This window comes from Tenrec ecaudatus, chromosome 1, assembly GCF_050624435.1.
Source record: "Tenrec ecaudatus isolate mTenEca1 chromosome 1, mTenEca1.hap1, whole genome shotgun sequence".
Lineage (NCBI taxonomy): Eukaryota > Metazoa > Chordata > Mammalia > Afrosoricida > Tenrecidae > Tenrec > Tenrec ecaudatus.
The window spans coordinates 3,978,888-3,994,635 of NC_134530.1; the positions used below are offsets into that span (position 1 = coordinate 3,978,888).

At 56.4% G+C, this 15,748-nt stretch overlaps 2 protein-coding genes across 3 annotated transcripts; both read right to left on the reverse strand.

The window, feature by feature from the left end:
- Nucleotides 1-1,041: 1,041 nt before the first annotated feature.
- SMIM44 (small integral membrane protein 44) lies at nt 1,042-1,784 on the reverse strand. Its single transcript, XM_075538431.1, has 2 exons — nt 1,583-1,784; nt 1,042-1,253 (listed from the first exon to the last, which is right to left on the reverse strand). Exons 1-2 carry the CDS (start codon nt 1,782-1,784, stop codon nt 1,042-1,044), a joined length of 414 nt encoding a protein of 137 aa, XP_075394546.1.
- A 1,520-nt stretch (nt 1,785-3,304) lies between these two features.
- On the reverse strand, nt 3,305-15,115 carry DOHH (deoxyhypusine hydroxylase). 2 transcript variants are annotated; one of them, XM_075545005.1, is made up of 5 exons: nt 14,985-15,115; nt 7,984-8,355; nt 6,413-6,489; nt 4,612-4,849; nt 3,305-4,147 (listed from the first exon to the last, which is right to left on the reverse strand). In XM_075545005.1, the coding sequence occupies exons 2-5, from the start codon at nt 8,255-8,257 to the stop codon at nt 3,828-3,830; spliced, it is 909 nt and encodes a 302-aa protein (XP_075401120.1). In that variant the 5' UTR covers nt 8,258-8,355; nt 14,985-15,115; the 3' UTR covers nt 3,305-3,827. The 2 variants fall into 2 exon arrangements, with proteins under 2 accessions (XP_075401120.1, XP_075401123.1); XM_075545008.1 differs by having other exon boundaries at nt 14,971-15,115.
- Nucleotides 15,116-15,748: the final 633 nt, after the last annotated feature.

A 15,748-nucleotide genomic window follows, 5' to 3' on the forward strand; every position in this document is an offset into this window, starting at 1 on the left:
TAGTGGCGATGTGTTGGGCTGCTAGCGACGAGGTCAGCTGTTCGAAACCACCAGTGGCTCTGCTGGATGAAGACGAGGCTTTCTATTCTCGTGAAGAGTTAAAGGTCCTGGAAACCCACAGGGCAGGTCTACCCTGTCCTAGAGTCTCACTATAGAGCCGAGTTGGTATCATCTCCATGAGTTGGTATGTGAGTTTGGTTTGGGTGTGGTGCATGTGAGGTGATGCAGCAGTGGGTGGGGGCAGGGGGGACAAGCCCCTCCTGGCAGTTTCTGCGTTCCAAGTTAAATCACCCAATGGGGCTTTTCGTTTCGTTTTTTAACCTGAAAAGCTCTTTACGGTTGGACCTTGGCTAACTCATTCCCTGCTCAGTGCCTCAGTTTCCCCTCTGTCAAATGGAGGGGAGGGGTGCCCCCCGGGGGTTAAAGGAGATGTGGGCAGGGATACCTCCGCACAGTGCCTATAGACACACACACGCCCATGGGAACTGGTAGAATCCCGGGTGCCCACTCAGGGGGCCCCCGAGTTCGAGTCCCAGTTCATGCACCTTGTGTGCTGCCACCAACCCCCATCTGCCAGGGGGGCCTTGGGGGCTGATGCCGCGGGAACTTTCAGACCAAGATGAGGAGCCCTGGTGGCAATAGGGTCACAACACCAGGTGGGCAGTTCAAACCCACCAGCCGCTCCATGGGAGAAAGAGGCGGCCTTCTACTTGGCAGGAAGAAAGGCCTTCTGAAAATCGGCAGGTGAGAGCCTGGTGGACAGGGCATGAGGCCTGCCTGGGCAGCAGGCTCACCATCTCATCGTGTGCAGGGTCACCACAAGACCCCCCCACGGCAGCGAACAGCAGCGAAGGTTAGCTATTACTACTTAAAACAACAACAAAACTTTATTGGTGGTCCTACTTTACAGACTGTCAGAGTAGGTTCTGCTGGGGCGTGGCGTGGCCAGAGCCCGAGTCAGCTGCTCCAAGCGGCAGGCATGGCCTCGGAGACTGCTCTGTTAGCACTCGTCCCAAATGGCTCGCAGACTCAGTCTAGCTTCTAGAAACTGCTGCGGACTGGTGAGTCCTTGAAGGTGATGGAGGGGCCGTCAGGGCCTGGGGTAGGTGTTTCCTGGGGGACCCCAGGGTCGTCCTCTTCCTGCCAAGCCAGGGCCAGCCGCAGGTCCAGCCCCTCCAGGTCCTCACCAGCCAGGCTTGAGCATGACTCCTGCGGGGCGGGCTCCTGGTTCGGCTTCGGCCCAAAGGCCCAGTCTGCAGCCAGTTTAGTGAGTGGAGTCTCCTGGGCCCTGTGCGTCCCTTTTCTGCACCAAGACAGACCACCCCCACCAACCTCTCCCATCTTCGGTCCCCTGGCACTGCCCCCAGGGGGGCACTCGGGTTCCCAAAGCCCTGCCCCACCCCCACCTCATAGCACTGCCCCACATCATGGCCTTCTTCCTGTGCCCTGTCCCTCCTCCACCCTGGACAGCACTGACCCAAGGGACATCTGGCCTCTGTAAATGTTCTGCCTTGTTTCTCTAGCTAAGACAGCTCCCCTTGAAGCCCCCATCACAAACCCAGCCAGGTGGCTGATGGCTCACCTGCCAGGTCGTGGGCCAGGTCCTTGATGAGGTGGCCGACAATGGCATAGGCCACGGCCACCACCACCAGCCCAGCCAGCAGCAGGTACAGCACATCCCGGGGCAGGCGGATGGTGTCCAGTGGGGGTGGCTGGTACTCCTGGTACAGCGGTGGGGTCAGGCTTTGGCCCTCGGGCCCCTCCCAGCCCACCAGCCCCGGCATTGCAGCCCTGAGTGCCCAGGCCTGGAGGTGAACACAGGGCGGAAGTATTAAGAGGATTGTGGATTCCCCCTCGGGCACCATCTGCTGGGATTAATCCTAGCAGATTTCTCCCAGAGGCCCTGGGCCACCTCCTCCTGGGCCCCAGCCAGGCCTTGAGAACACCCTGCCCAGGCTCCCTTCCCTTGCTTCCTTCATTCCCAATGTTTAAGCTGCAGCAGCTGGGCCAGGAGGGTCCCTGGCTGCCAAGGTTACATTCTCAGCAAACAGAAAAGCTGGGGTTCAATGTCCACCCCACCCCTGCAGCTCTGCACAAGAAAGCTGCCTGCTTCCATCAGAGTCTAAAACTGACCAACCAAACCTGAGCCCAGCAGCCTGGGAAACCCTAATGGTGAGATCAGCGTGTGCCCCACAGGGGTGATGTGAGCCAGAATCGCTTCATGGGTCGTGGGTTTCTGGGTTACAGTGGCCAGGGCCGGTCCTCGGAGCTGGGACTCAGCCAGGCCAAGGCAGATGGACACCTCTGCCCTAGTGGAACTTGGCCTGTTAAGTGTCCTGGATTTGATGCCCCCTTACAGTGACCACGTGTGTCAAATTGGGTTTCCCAGAGTTTCCAAGTGCCAGGCCTTTGTGTGGGGGCTGTGGGTGGGCTCCAACTTCCAGCTTTTGGGTCAGCAGTTCGTTCCAACGGTCTCCTTCTCTTGAGGTAGGGAGAGAGCTTATTCAGCAGTGAGGAGAAAGGTGGGTGGGATGCTTAGCAGAGGCGTGGGCCAGGGGCCAGGAGAGGGCCGTGCAGCCGGGTACTGGGTACAAGACTAGAACACGGACAGAGGCTCTACGAGTACTGGGCTGCCAAGAGAACGAGCACGTGTGTCTTCGAGGAAGAAGCCAGCCAGGACGCTCCTGAGAAGCGAGGATGGTGAGACCTGGCCTCATGTGACCAGAGACCAGCCCCTGGAGAAGGACATCATGCTTGGTGAAGTAGAGGGGCGATGGCAAAGAGGAAGGCCCCCAAGGAGGGTTTGACACATGGCTGTAACAACGGCCTCAAATATTACAATGGTGAGGATGGTGTGAGGCTGGGCACTTAGCAGCACTGATAAACCCCTTCCTCCATGCCCCTAAGGTAGGTACCCTGGTGGCACAGTGGGTTGAGCCTCGGAGGTTGGCGGTTCAAAGCCAACATTCTGTTCTGGAGAAACAGAGGCACAGTCTGGCCCTGTAAAGCTCCATCCCTGGGTCACTTTGTCCTTCAGGGTAGCCATGTGGCAGATTTGGTTTATTTGGTAAGAGGAGCTGAGATGAGGATTTGGGGAAGGTGGGAATGGAAGGCTGTTTTCCCATCCCACCCCCCTTTGCTCCTACCCCACAGTAGCACAGCAGGCCCAGACTGTTGGGGTGAGTGTGTGCCCACAGTCAGGGCTGGGTTGAGATGACTTCACAAACGTCCACCCCTATCTCAATCTCAGCCCCCCTCCGACACGCACATAGTCACCCTCTCCCTCTCTCAGCACACAGAGGTATCAATATTTGGCAAAAATAATTTAATATTCTACTGCCCAAGAACACCTCCCCACACCCACTGGGCCTGGCCACCACTACCTGCGGATGGGGACCCACGCCACCCCGGGGGGTCACATTCCTTCTTCTAAGAGGCAGCTGCCCCCTATCTGAGTCCCAACCCTATACCCTGGCACCCTGACACGGGCAGCCAAGTGCTAGGCTGGGGCACCAAGTGCCCTGGCAGGGCTCCTGCAAGATGGAGAGAGCAGGGGTCGGGGGATGGGGAGTGAGCCAGTTGCACACATCATGTAGATGTACCCAAATCCAGGCAGGTCTGGCGGCACCTGAAAAATTCCAGTGTCCCAGCCCCTAGGGCCCGCCACTAGGGGCAGCAGGAGCCTCCAATATGGGGCGGTGCCCATCACCATGGGTGTGGCTTTCCAGAGCAGTGTCCACAGGAGGGGCAGCGGGGGCGGAGCCTCGAGGAGGGAGCAAGACTCCTGAGGTGGGGCCTCTGCGGGCGGGGGGCCTCTGCGGGCGGGCTTAGGAGGGCGCCGGGCGCAGGCGCTCGAGCCCGTCGGCGTACTGGAAGGCCTGACCGCTCTCGTGCTCGTACATGTCCAGGGCCACCTCGCAGCTCTCCCGCACCACGCGCTCGGGGTCCTCGGCGTGCGCCCGCAGCGCGGCCAGGCAGGCGGGCCGGGCGATGGCGCCCAGGGCCTCGGCGCACTCGTGCCGCACCATGGGGTTCTCCGCCCGGTGGGCCAGCGCCGCTGTCAGCTGGGGCACGGCCGCCTCGTGCTGCAGCTGGCCCAGCACGTAGCCCACCTCGTGGCGGAAGAGTGCGCTCCCGCAGCGCAGGCCTGCGGGCAGGAAGGAGAGGGGGGTTGTGGCCGGGGGGAGCCAGGCTGGGGAGGTCGCGCCCCTGGGGTGATGGGTCAAAGCGAGCCATGGGCAGAGGGCGCGGAAGGAGAGACTTGGAGAGTCCCCTTCTCACCTCTAGGAAGGCAGCGCCCCCCCTCGGAAGGCCCCCCGCAGTCACTCCGGGACCACCTATTCCACACCACCCCCTCCCCCAGCCCATGCGTCTGCGCCTGGTAACTCAATTTCTGCTCATTTTTCCCCAGGCCAATTCTCTACCGGAACCGAGTTCCGGGGCTCTGGCAGCCTCGGGCGGACTGTGTGCCCCCGGGCAAGCCTCTTTGCCGCCGTCTGTACAAGACAGAAGCGCACCAAGCTCCAAGGTTGAGCCGCGCAGCCGCAGGGCACCCAGGGCACCAGGGCACCCTCCCTGGCTGTCCCTTCGCCGCCCCAGGGCCCTGCTCACCGTCGGCCAGGGCCAGGGCCGCCTCCTCACCGCCGGCGTTCCGCAGGGCGAACATGGCCCGGTAGCGATCGAAGAGCGGCAGGGTCTCATCCAGCAAGGCCTCCCGGAGCCGCCCCACGTCGCGCTCCTGGGCCGGCGGGGCCGGGTCCACAGACAGGTAGGGCCCAGGCGCTGGCTCCCCGCGGTGCTGCTGCAGCCACTCCAGGCGGCGCACCGCCAGCTGGCACGTCTCTGCCACCTGCCGCAGGGGCAAGGGCAGCGTCACTCGTGGGGGCGGGGCTACGAGCCTCCTGAGCTGCCCACTGGGGACATGGGGTGGGCAGGACAGACCCCATCCCAACTCTAAGGATTTATGGCTTGGTGGGGATGAGGGGCAAACAGAAGAACTGTTTGCAAGTAAACCAGCATGTGGACGGGTCATCAGGGAGGGCCGCAATGAAGAGGTGATAATGGAGGAGAGACCCGACCCAGGCAGAGGGCACAGCCTGTGCAAAGGCTCAGAGGCAGGACCAGGCCTGGCAGACTGGAGGGTGAACAAGGAGGCCTTGGGGGCTGGAGTGGGTGAGCTGGCTGCCCACCATGCAGGTGTGAGGAAGAGCTTCGCACAGCCTGTGCAAAGGCCCTAGGGCCTGTGGGTTGGATGAGCAATGAGGAAGCTGCGTGCCTGGCGCTGGGCAGCAAGCAGCAGCGATGGCCTGAGTGGTCAGGCGGGAGGATTCAGGGCCTGTGGGCTGTGTGTTTGTTGGGAGGCAAGGGGGTCGGAGGGCCTCTGGGTTTTTTCCTGAAGGTGCTAAGTGATGGGCTCATATCACCAGGCCTGAGCTGACATCCCTGCCAGGGGGAGGGAGACCAAGGTGGCTGTGGGACATGGGCAAGAAAGGCAACTGGTAGAGGGGGTGGGAGGGGGACAAACACATCCACCAGAGACACGCCCACCCATGTCCCTAGCCACGATTCCTAACAGCCCCCCAAGAGCCCAGTGACTGAGGGACGGATAAAGAGGCCCATCTGTCCAGTGGAAGAGGAACAGAGTCCTGACATGAGCTCTGCCGTGGATGGGCCTCGGACACACTGTGGTTATCCTGTGCCTGTTCCATCTCAGGGTGATACGATACTTTTGGTTAGCAGCCAAGAGCTTAACCTCTACACCACCAGGGCGCTTCAAAAACATCGTCCCCAGTAATGTCAGTCAGAACCAAAAGGGTGCGTATCGCGTGGGTCCATTGAAATGAAGAGTTCGGCCCAGGCCGATGCACCGGCAGAAGTGGATCAGTGGTTGCCTTGGGCTTGGGGGAGGGAGCTGGGGCGTGACTGCCCATGGGGGTGGGTTTACGTCTGTTTCCTGGAGGTGGGTGTCAGGTGTTCAGGAGCTGGACAGTGTCCACTGCTCCCCTCCGACTGCACACTTGATGGGTGACATGGATGAAGTGCTGCAGTGTCAGGGCTGTTGAAGAATCATGTCCACTCCACCATCTTCCCCTCCCCCAACATTCCCAGGTGGTGGCAGCAGGGGCAGAGAGGAGTGGCTGGGATCAGGGGGGTCTTGCCGGAGAGGCTGGGAGTGGGAGGCATGGGCAGCCCACCAGCTCAGACCCAGGGCCTCTACTGGCTGGAGTAGAGCAGAGTTTATAGGATCCAGTAACTCCGGACCTGGGCTTCCCCTTCACCCTAGAGCATCCTCGGCCAGATGGTCAGCAAGGCAACCAGAGAGATGGCCAAAGGCTGGTTCTGGCAGGGACCAACTGAGACAAGTGGAGGTAAAAGGCCAGAAGGGAGGAGGAGTCAGAGGGTAGGGTATTACCTCGATCACGGGGTCGCTGGAGTACTGCTTCAGGATCTCTAGAACTTTTGGGTTCCCAATGGCTCCCAACGCCTCCCCTAAAAAAAAAAAACAACCAGAGAACTCATGCTGGTTGGGAAACGGGGGTGTCCACCCAGCTTACATCATCTCCTTTGTGCCCCCCACCTCCCAACACAGTCCACACCCCAGAGAGCCGGCCCCTCCCTTCCCTGGCATACTTTTCTGCCTGGCGCTGACACAGGTGTCTCTGCCCTAACACAATGTGGCAGTCCCGGAGCCACAGCCTAGAAGCAGCAGAACTTCCAGTAAGAACCAGGCTTGGGCAGAATGCTGACTACATAGTTAGTGGTGGGAGGGGGAGAGGGGTACGGGGACGATGGGGCTTTTTAAGGAAGAGTCAAGAGTCTTGAAAGTAACCTGAGCTGGCCCAGGGGGGCCACAGAGAATAGCCGGAGAGGGCCTGGGAGAACATTAAAAATTACCGCTGCCCCCCCACCCCCAGGCAAGTGGAAGTAAAGGCCAGGCTGGGGGCTGGGATCCTCAGTGGTGAAAGCTACTTTGCTAAAAAGGATACCATTCAAATGGGGGAGGCAGGGGCGCCCTGGTTATAGCTGCTCCCTTCCTGTTCCTAGGACGATGCTGTGCCTAAGAGCCACGAGGCAGAGACTCAGGCAGAGCCATGGGCCCCGCCCGGGTGAGTGGGCAAACACCATGCGGTCCGTCCATGTCCACACAGTGGGCTACTGTGGTGGTGCTGGACTCCATTTGGGCCCATGGTTCCCCCACATGACACAGGAAAGCTGCCCAAAGGGTTTTGTGGGCAGTAATCATTGTGGTGGCATACAGGGCCTTAAGTGCTAGGCTCAAGGTTACCAGTTCAAACCCATCAGCCACTTGGGAGAAAGATGGGGCTGAGGCTATCTGCTCCCGTAAAGGCTGACAGCCTCGGACACCCACAGGGGCAACGCAGGTGGGTTTGGGAGGCTACGTAAGAGTCGGTCAGTTGATGGCGGCACGCAATGTATCAATGAATCATTTTTGTGCTTCCCCCACCTCCAAGATGGCTTCTCGTTCCTCTGGACGGCTCTTTCCCCCAAATCACTAATCTGGAGACCCCAGCCAGTCATTGGGGGTTATTCAAGGACCCCCAAAGACCTCGAGGGTAATAATAAGCTTTTGCCAAAGCCTTTTCTGAGGGTCCAAATCCCAGCTCTGTCACCTACTTGCTGTGTGTGCTTGGGCAAGTCACTTGTCTGCACTGTGCCTCAGTTTCCCCATACAGAAAGGAGGGAGATAACAGCCCCCACCTCACAAGGAGTCCTGGTGGGGTAGTGGATGATAGTTGGGCTATAAACCTCGAGGTGGGCAGTTCAAATCTACCAGCCGCTCCACAAGAGCACGATGAGGCTTTCTGCTCCCGTAAAGAGTGACAGGCTGGGAACCCACAGGGGGAGGACTGCCCTGTCCTGTAGGGTCACTGTGAGTTGAAATGAACTGGACGGTGGGTGAGGTTTTGGAATTTGGAATTCTGGGAGGGAGTGGCCCGGACGAGGAGGCAGGACGGTGCTCACCTGCCTCGTGGCGCACCATGGGTTCCTGACACGTGTCCCGTAGCACGTCCAGCAGCACTGGGATGGCTCTCTCGTCCTGCATCTGTCCCAGGCAGTAGGCCAGCTCATGCTTGAGCAAGGCAGAGTCGTCCTTGAAGGCCCGGCTGATCCAGCTGATGGCGCCAGCCCCGCCCAGCCCGCGCAGGGTGAAGAGCGCCCGGAAGCGTGCCTGCAGGGGCTGCTGGGGGTCCACCAGCGTCCCCCCGATGGCGTCCACCTCCTGCTCAGTCACCATGGCGCCCGGGTCGCCTGCCCGAGAATGCGCTGGCAGGAGGATCTACAGCGGCCAGGTGGACTTCCCGGCGAGATGGCCGACGGGACAGCCTCAACCTGCTACAACAGACATGAGAGACCAAATGAGCTCTCGAGGTGGGGGAAGCAGCCAGGAGAGGCACCAAGGAGGGACAAGTCGGCTGGAACTTCCTTCAGCGACCTGAAGACCAGCTTCACTCGTCCAGGGTCACAAACGGGCCCACGGTGGTGGCTGGTGACCAGCCCCACTCTCGCCCACCTAGTGGCTGCTGACAGCTCTCTGGCACAGCCGCTGCTCTGCCTGAGGCCAGGGCGATGGACACACTGCACTCAGCCAGCCCTTGGCAGATAGGAACTCCTTCCAGGACAAGGCCCTGTCCCCGCTGTCTGCAGAGTGGCACAAACTCCATCCAGGATCAAGTGCCACCCCCCCCCCAATGTTCTCCCCTTTCCCTTTGTGTTTTTCCTCTTTTCCCTGCTTGTTTCTTCTTCTCTTCCCTTCTTCCTTAATTTTTTCTTTATTACTCTCTTTGCCTCCCCATTTTCCTTTATTTCCCCATTACTTGTTTTTATTTCCCTTCCCTTTTCTTTATTTTTTTAACTTGTTTTTCCTCCATTTGGTTTCCTTTCTTTTTATTTTTAATATATATACTTTGTTGTTGTCCGCCTTTTTTCTTCCTTGCCTTCCCCGCCCTCCCCCTTTCTTCTCCCACCTGCACTCCCAGCAACTGCACACACTGGGCGAGGACTCCCACCCACTCCTCCGCCACTTGGTCAAGGCCAGGCAGTGGCCGGCACCTGCCCAACCTGCCCTCGGCGGTGGTGCAGGAAGATCCAGCAGTGCAGTGAGAGGGCAGCTCATCCTCTGCTGCACCCACCAGGAGACAGATGGCGACCGCCGTGAACACACCAGGATGTGGTGACTGATTAACTACAGATGTCAACAGCACCGCAGTGTCTCTGAGACCATGACAGTGCCACTGCAGACAAAGGGACACAACAGCCAGGCTCAAACAAGTGACCGACAACCTTCCTGAAGAGAAAGCACGGGGACAACCCCGTAGGGAATTCAGAAGACGGGCATGTAGGGATTCAGTGGATTGAGAGGAAGATCAAGAAAGCTGCAAATGAAATCAAGGAAACAAAGACAAAACTACAGAATTCAGGGAAACATAAGAATAAACTGACAAAATACATGAAAAATTAGAAAACCAGCTAAGAGCCCAGATTAAGACCAAGCTTTCAGAAATACATAAATATAGAAAAAGCAAAGTAGTAGACCTGAATCCATGGAAGACAGCATTAGTGAGACTGAAGGCCAGTCTCTCAACACTGATCTGTGAGAGGCTCCATCACCTGCAGGAAAGTCGGACGCCGCATAAGGAAGACTGGAGGCATCGATGCATTTGAATGAGGGTGCTGGAGAGGGAGACTGAAGGTCCCATGGACTGAAAAAGGGCAAACCCATCTGTCTTGGAAGAAGTAAGGCCGGAATGTTCCTTAAAAGCAAGGGTGGCAAGACTTACATGCTTTGGACATATTGTCAGGAGACCAGTCCCATTGTGTTTGGCAAAGGAGAAGGGCAGGGAAAAAGAGGAAGGGCCTCAGCGAGATGGCGGACACGGTGGCTGCAGCCCTGGGCTCGGGCACAGGAGCCTCGGTGAGGAGGGGCAGTCTTTTGTTCTGTTATGCATAGGGGTGCCATGGGTCGCTGCCAACCCGATGGCACTGAGCAACAACAGAGGAACAAGCAGGAAAAAGAATGAAGAGGGAGAAGAAGGCCTAAGGCTTATCTGAGATGCTATCCAGAGGAATAGCAGGTTTGATTGGAATTCCCAAACAGGAAAATAGCAAGACAACACTTGATCTTAGCCAAAAGGCCGAGAAGCCATTGCGAAGACAAAATAAACAAAAACCAGAGAGAATGGTCGAAGAGTTATTGGAAGAAAACTTACCTAATGTGAAAGATGAGGTGATGTGCAGACAGGAAGCTAAGCAAACCCCAGTCAGGATAGACACCAAATTAGGATACATCGTGCCATAACATCCCAAAACCAAACACAAAGGGAAAAATCCTGGAAACAGCGTGAGAAAAATGAAAATGAACTACAAAGGAGAACTAATCATCTGAACTCTGACTTCTTGGCAGAAACCATGCAGGCAAGAAGAGGCGGTGGGTTGGCATCTATACAACTCCATCCAAGAATGATACACCGTACATACTCGTGTATGAGCCGCGTTCTTCAGCACCTCTTTAATGCCGTTTTCCTGGTAAAATTAGGTGCCTCGGCTGATATTTGGGTAGGTTTATACTCAAGTAACTACAGTACCAAGCAACAGTGTCCTCAAATATGATGGCACAGTCAAGGCAGTTGCAGACACACGGAGAGTAAATCGTAAAAATCAGAGCGACCTTACAAGAAACACTGAAGAGAGTTCTTCAGCGAATCACCAACCTCCGGTGAGCAAGCATAACACCACCCAGAGCTCACCGAGATACAGAAGTAGAAGTATCCAGCGTCAGAAGGAAAAACCCACAACACTGAGTGCAGAGAGCCACATCCGGCAGATTGTAAACAAAATCACAGTATAAGAGGAGGGAGTACATAATGTAGACACAACAGACTGGTTGAAACTTGGCGAGAGATTGAGATGTTACAGGCTAGCCTAAACACACAACAAACTCATCTAAATAAAACAGGCAGAAAGTCATAAAGATTTCGGAAGCATTAAAACAGCAATGAAGGGAGTGATAAGAAAACCCACAAACAAAAGTAATTAGGCACAGAGAGAGCTGTGTGGAATAGTAAAAACAAAGGGGGGCGGGGTCAGCAACAGAAAAATAGACACAGCCAAATGAGAGCATTCCGTTCATACCCATCACTGCACTGCATGTAGGTGGGCCCGGCTCCGCAGTCAGGAGTCTGGGAGTGACAGAGATGAACACAGGGGCCTTGAGTATGTCGACTACAATGGACACATCTTGGACACCAATAGACTAACAAGCACAACGATGGAAAATGGGTCAAGTCAATGACAAGCAATAAGGGGCCAATATTAGCTTGGATAAAATAAGATGTTCATGCAAAAGAAAACCCCGCATCCAATACAAGGAAGGGCATTGTGTGCCGTCTTTGGTTAACGGAGCAAAAGGATGTGCCCATCATGAACGTTACCCCAGGAAAGAGCTTCCACATCTGCACCTCTGCAAGAACAGGGTGAGAGACCTCAACCCGTGACTCTCGGGGAGCACAGAACAACTGGGAAGAAGCTCGGCAAAGACGCAGCAAAACTAAACAAGCCCAACCAACCAACTCGACCACAGAGACGGGCCCACGACAGTGGCAGCGCACATGGGACATTCCAGAGGAGACCCCGGGGGAGGCCACTCACCACAAGCCTCAATAGTCAAAGCCTCAAAACACTACACGGTGTGGTCCGCAGACCACAGAGCCATAAAATTAGAAACCAACAACAGGAAGGAAGCAGTGAATGATGGATGGTTCTAAGATTTGTAAGAGCCCCCCAATAAAATGATTACTAATTTTTTTAAAAGCGGGAAGGGGGCGATCAAATACATGGAAATTGAATAACACTCTGCTTTATAACTGATAATAGAAAACCAAAAAATAACCACTGGATGCTGACTCATAGTGACCCAACCCCCACCCTGCCTTGTGGGTTCCCGAGACTGTAAGCTCTTTTCTATCTCCCTGTGAGCAGTAGGTTGTTTCAAGCTGCCAGCCTGGTGGACCACAGTCCACTCTACCACCAGGGCCCCTCCAATCACAGAAGCCATTTTAACATGAAGTAACGAAATCTCTTGAAGCAAACAAGAATGAAAACAACGTGCCGACATGTCAAGACAGTGACTACAGAGGTTCAGCGGCTCATTCACGAGTGGGGTGGAGAGATTTGAATACAGGCGGTCTAGCTCCAGAATCTGGCCTCTAACCGCAAACTCAAACCTGACCGGATGGATCAAGATGAAAGAGATCGTCTAGAGCAGCTGAGAATCGGGCACGCTCCATAAACATGACACGCAGGCTGCAGCATGCCAGTAGCCAGCGGCCCGTTCCCAGGGCTGTCTGCAGGCCTAGCCTGGTTTAACGAGGGTGGTGCCGCTTCCCAAGCACAGGTGGCCATCAAAGGAGGGTAACACCTGACAAGTGAGCCCCAAAGAAGCTACAGAACCAAGAGAGAATGGACGGGCAGAGCCAGCAGGGCTAAACTACCAGCCACTTCCTGGAAGAAAGATGAGGCTTTCTACTCTTGTAATGAACTACAACCTATGGGGGGGAGGGAGGGGGAAGAAATGGGGAGCTGATATCAGGGGCTCAGGTGGGAAGAGAACGCTTTGAAAATGATGATGGCGGCATATGTGCCAATGTGCTTGACACACTGGATGGATGTATGGATTGTAATAAGAGATGTAAGAGCCCCCAATAAAAGTATTTAATATAAAGAAAGAAAAAAAAGAATTATAACCTTAGAAACCTGCAGGGCCAGTTCTACTCTGTCCTATGGGATGCCATGAGTTGGAACTGACTGAATGGCAGTGAGACCCAGAAGAGCAAGGATTTGTCAACAGCAGGCAGGACCCAGGACCCCTGACCCCAGCTGTGACACCTGGCCAACCACTGGGGAATAAAGGGAAATCTACAGCTCCGAGTCCGCCCCAGCTACCTGAGGATGTGATGAGGAGAGGTAGGATGGCTTCAGAGACCTGCATTGCCATCTTGGCCCTGCCCTTGAACTTGGACAGATGCCTCCAAATTTGTTTCTACATTTGGAGGGGAAAAAAAGCATGAACAGCTCCTATTTCACGACCTTTCAAGTTTTGATGCCTCTGATCACCCTGTTTACAAGCACACCCCAACTACCATTTTGGGGTTTTTCTCCAGAGTGCAGATAGCCTCTTCTCCCTGTTGTTGTTGTTAAGTAGGGGCCCGAGAGTCAGTTCCAACCATAGCAACCGTAAGCACAACAGAACAAAACACTGCCCAATGGCCGTGAGCTGTCCTCACGATGGTCCCTAGGCTGAGCCCATTGCTGCAGCCACTGTGTCCATCCATCTCGTTGAGGGCCTTCCTCTTTCTCAATATCTGTGTACTATGTTGTGTCCCTCGGTCCTCATGATCTAGTAGTGCCTGTCAATGTGGCAAAAAACAATGCCAAGCCAAACCGACTGTCATCATGCTGGCCCTGACGAGTGATGCCCATGTGTCAGGGAGGAACTGTGTGCCATCGGGCTTTCCCAAGTGGACCATGGGGGTTTTTATCTGAGGCATTTCAGCAGGCTCGACCTTCCAACCGTTCAGTCAGTAGCCAACCCTGTTCGCCATTTGACCCACCCAGAGTCCCCATCACAAAAGTAACCACTCAGAATAGATGTTTGATTTATGAACTGAACATCTACTGTGTGCCAGGCCCGGTCCTCGACACTGTGGACACAGCCTCGCGTCTATAAAATGGGTACGAGGAGCCCGCGGACCTAACAGACTTGCCGTGAATGAACTGATGCTCACGAGAGAGCCAGTAGGGTTGCTTCTTCTACCCTTGCACGCAGTTACAGGGGAACTGGCGGTGCGATGGGTATGTCCACAGCTGCTACTCATGGAGGGGTTCAAAGTTCAAACCCACCCACTGGCCCTCGGGAGAAAGACCAGTCAATGTGCTCCCATAAATTACGACTGCCTAAGAGCCTTGGTGGTTACACATTGGTCTGCTAACTACAAGGTCAGCAGTTCAAAACCACGCACTGCTCTGCAGGAGAAAGACAGGATTTTCCACTCCTAAGAAGTCACCATCTTGACCACTCACAGGGGCAGTTCTACCAGTCCCGTAGAATCACTGAGGCGACATCGACTTAATGGCAACAAGTTTAGGTGGTGGTTTGTTTGGGGGAAACCCACTGGGGTTGTTCTATAAATAGAAATGGCACCCCAACAACTGTACTAGCTGTTTCCTCAGGTAGCCCAACATTCACTTCTATGCTCAGGAGGGCATGAGGGGGTACACACAGTCCCTTTAACTCCCCCTTTAGTCCCATTTCTTAGGAAGTTTGCGGGGGATGGTGGGGTGCCAGGTAGTGGGGATCCAACCAAGCAAGAGACAGAATCCGGAAATTCCCTGACAGCTGTGAAGGCGGGTCTCAGACAAAGGCAATTAGCAAGAAGCCTTCCAGGGACATATGGATAGGGACCTACAGCCCAAAGCCCCCCATTCCAGGCCCTCCCTCAGGAAGCTCCCTAAACCGAGAGTCCCCAGCAAAGATCTCGGGTAACTTAGTCACAGCCCCGCTCCGCAAGAGTCACCCCGACAGGCGATAGATACCACAGGCTCCTTAGAAGTGTCACCCAGGATCCAGATGCGCCTCGGAGCTGCCCCGACTGGATTCCTCACAGGTGGGCCCCCGACCAAGACTTGACCTGACTTGGACTCCCCCACGGGCCGAATCTTCGGGTCGCCAGGAGCCCGAGAGCGGGATCACCAGACATAGACACCCCCCCACACCGGCTGGCTCCCCGGGTCCCCCAGCGAAGGGAGCCCCAGGACACGGAAGGAAGAGATCGCGGGGACACACAAGCCCTCGGGAGAAAGCTCCCTAACTCTGGGATCCTCGGAGACTCGATCCCTCAACCAGGGGTCCCCCCCGCCCCCCCCGAGCCCGCCCAGCTGGCCAGGTCCGCGCACCGTGCTGCGGCTACCTGAGCGGTCCCAGCAAGCTCTCAGAGCGCAGGTTCGGCGGGTCCCGTCCTCCCCGACAGCGGTCGCCTCACCAGCCGCGTCGGAAGCAACGCGCTCTGGGGGCGGCCATCTTCCCGAGGACGTGACCCTCGGGCGGCACCAACGCGACTGGAGATGGGGGGGATCCAGACAGAGGATCGCGCAGGAGGAGGAGGTCCGGGCGCCTGAATTGGCACAAACGCTCTGTATCACAACGTAAGCACCCAAGTGGTTTGGGACAGTCATCGGTAAGGGGGAAATGTGGCTTCCATCCTTCCCTCAGAAGAGCTTACCGCTGGCCTCCCCTCAGCACGCGGCAACTGCAGATGGTTTATGCCGCTCGGGCTCTGGGCGGGGCCGACGCCTGACGGAGCGTGCGTGGCGTCAGGGGGCGTGGCCAACATCGGAGGGCGTGGCCGGTGGTCTCTGGGGCGGATTCAGGCTGAGGTAGGCGGGGTTGTGGTTGTTCGTTCCCCCTTTTGGTCCATGAGGCTCAAAGGGACCCAAGTCAAGACGACCCCGAGAAGAGAGGGAAAAAAATGTTGCCAGGTCCTCCTTCGGGACCTTCTTCGGGATCATGGTTCGGCCCGAAGCAGTGGTTGCGGCCTCTGTGTATGCTGAGGACCTTCCACTAGGGGGCGCGTCTCCCAGCTGTGTCTCCGACTACGTTGTGCCATCCTGACCTTTGGAAGTAGAGCGCCAGGCCTTTCTTCCTAGGGCCTTAGTATGGACGTTTCGCCGAAAC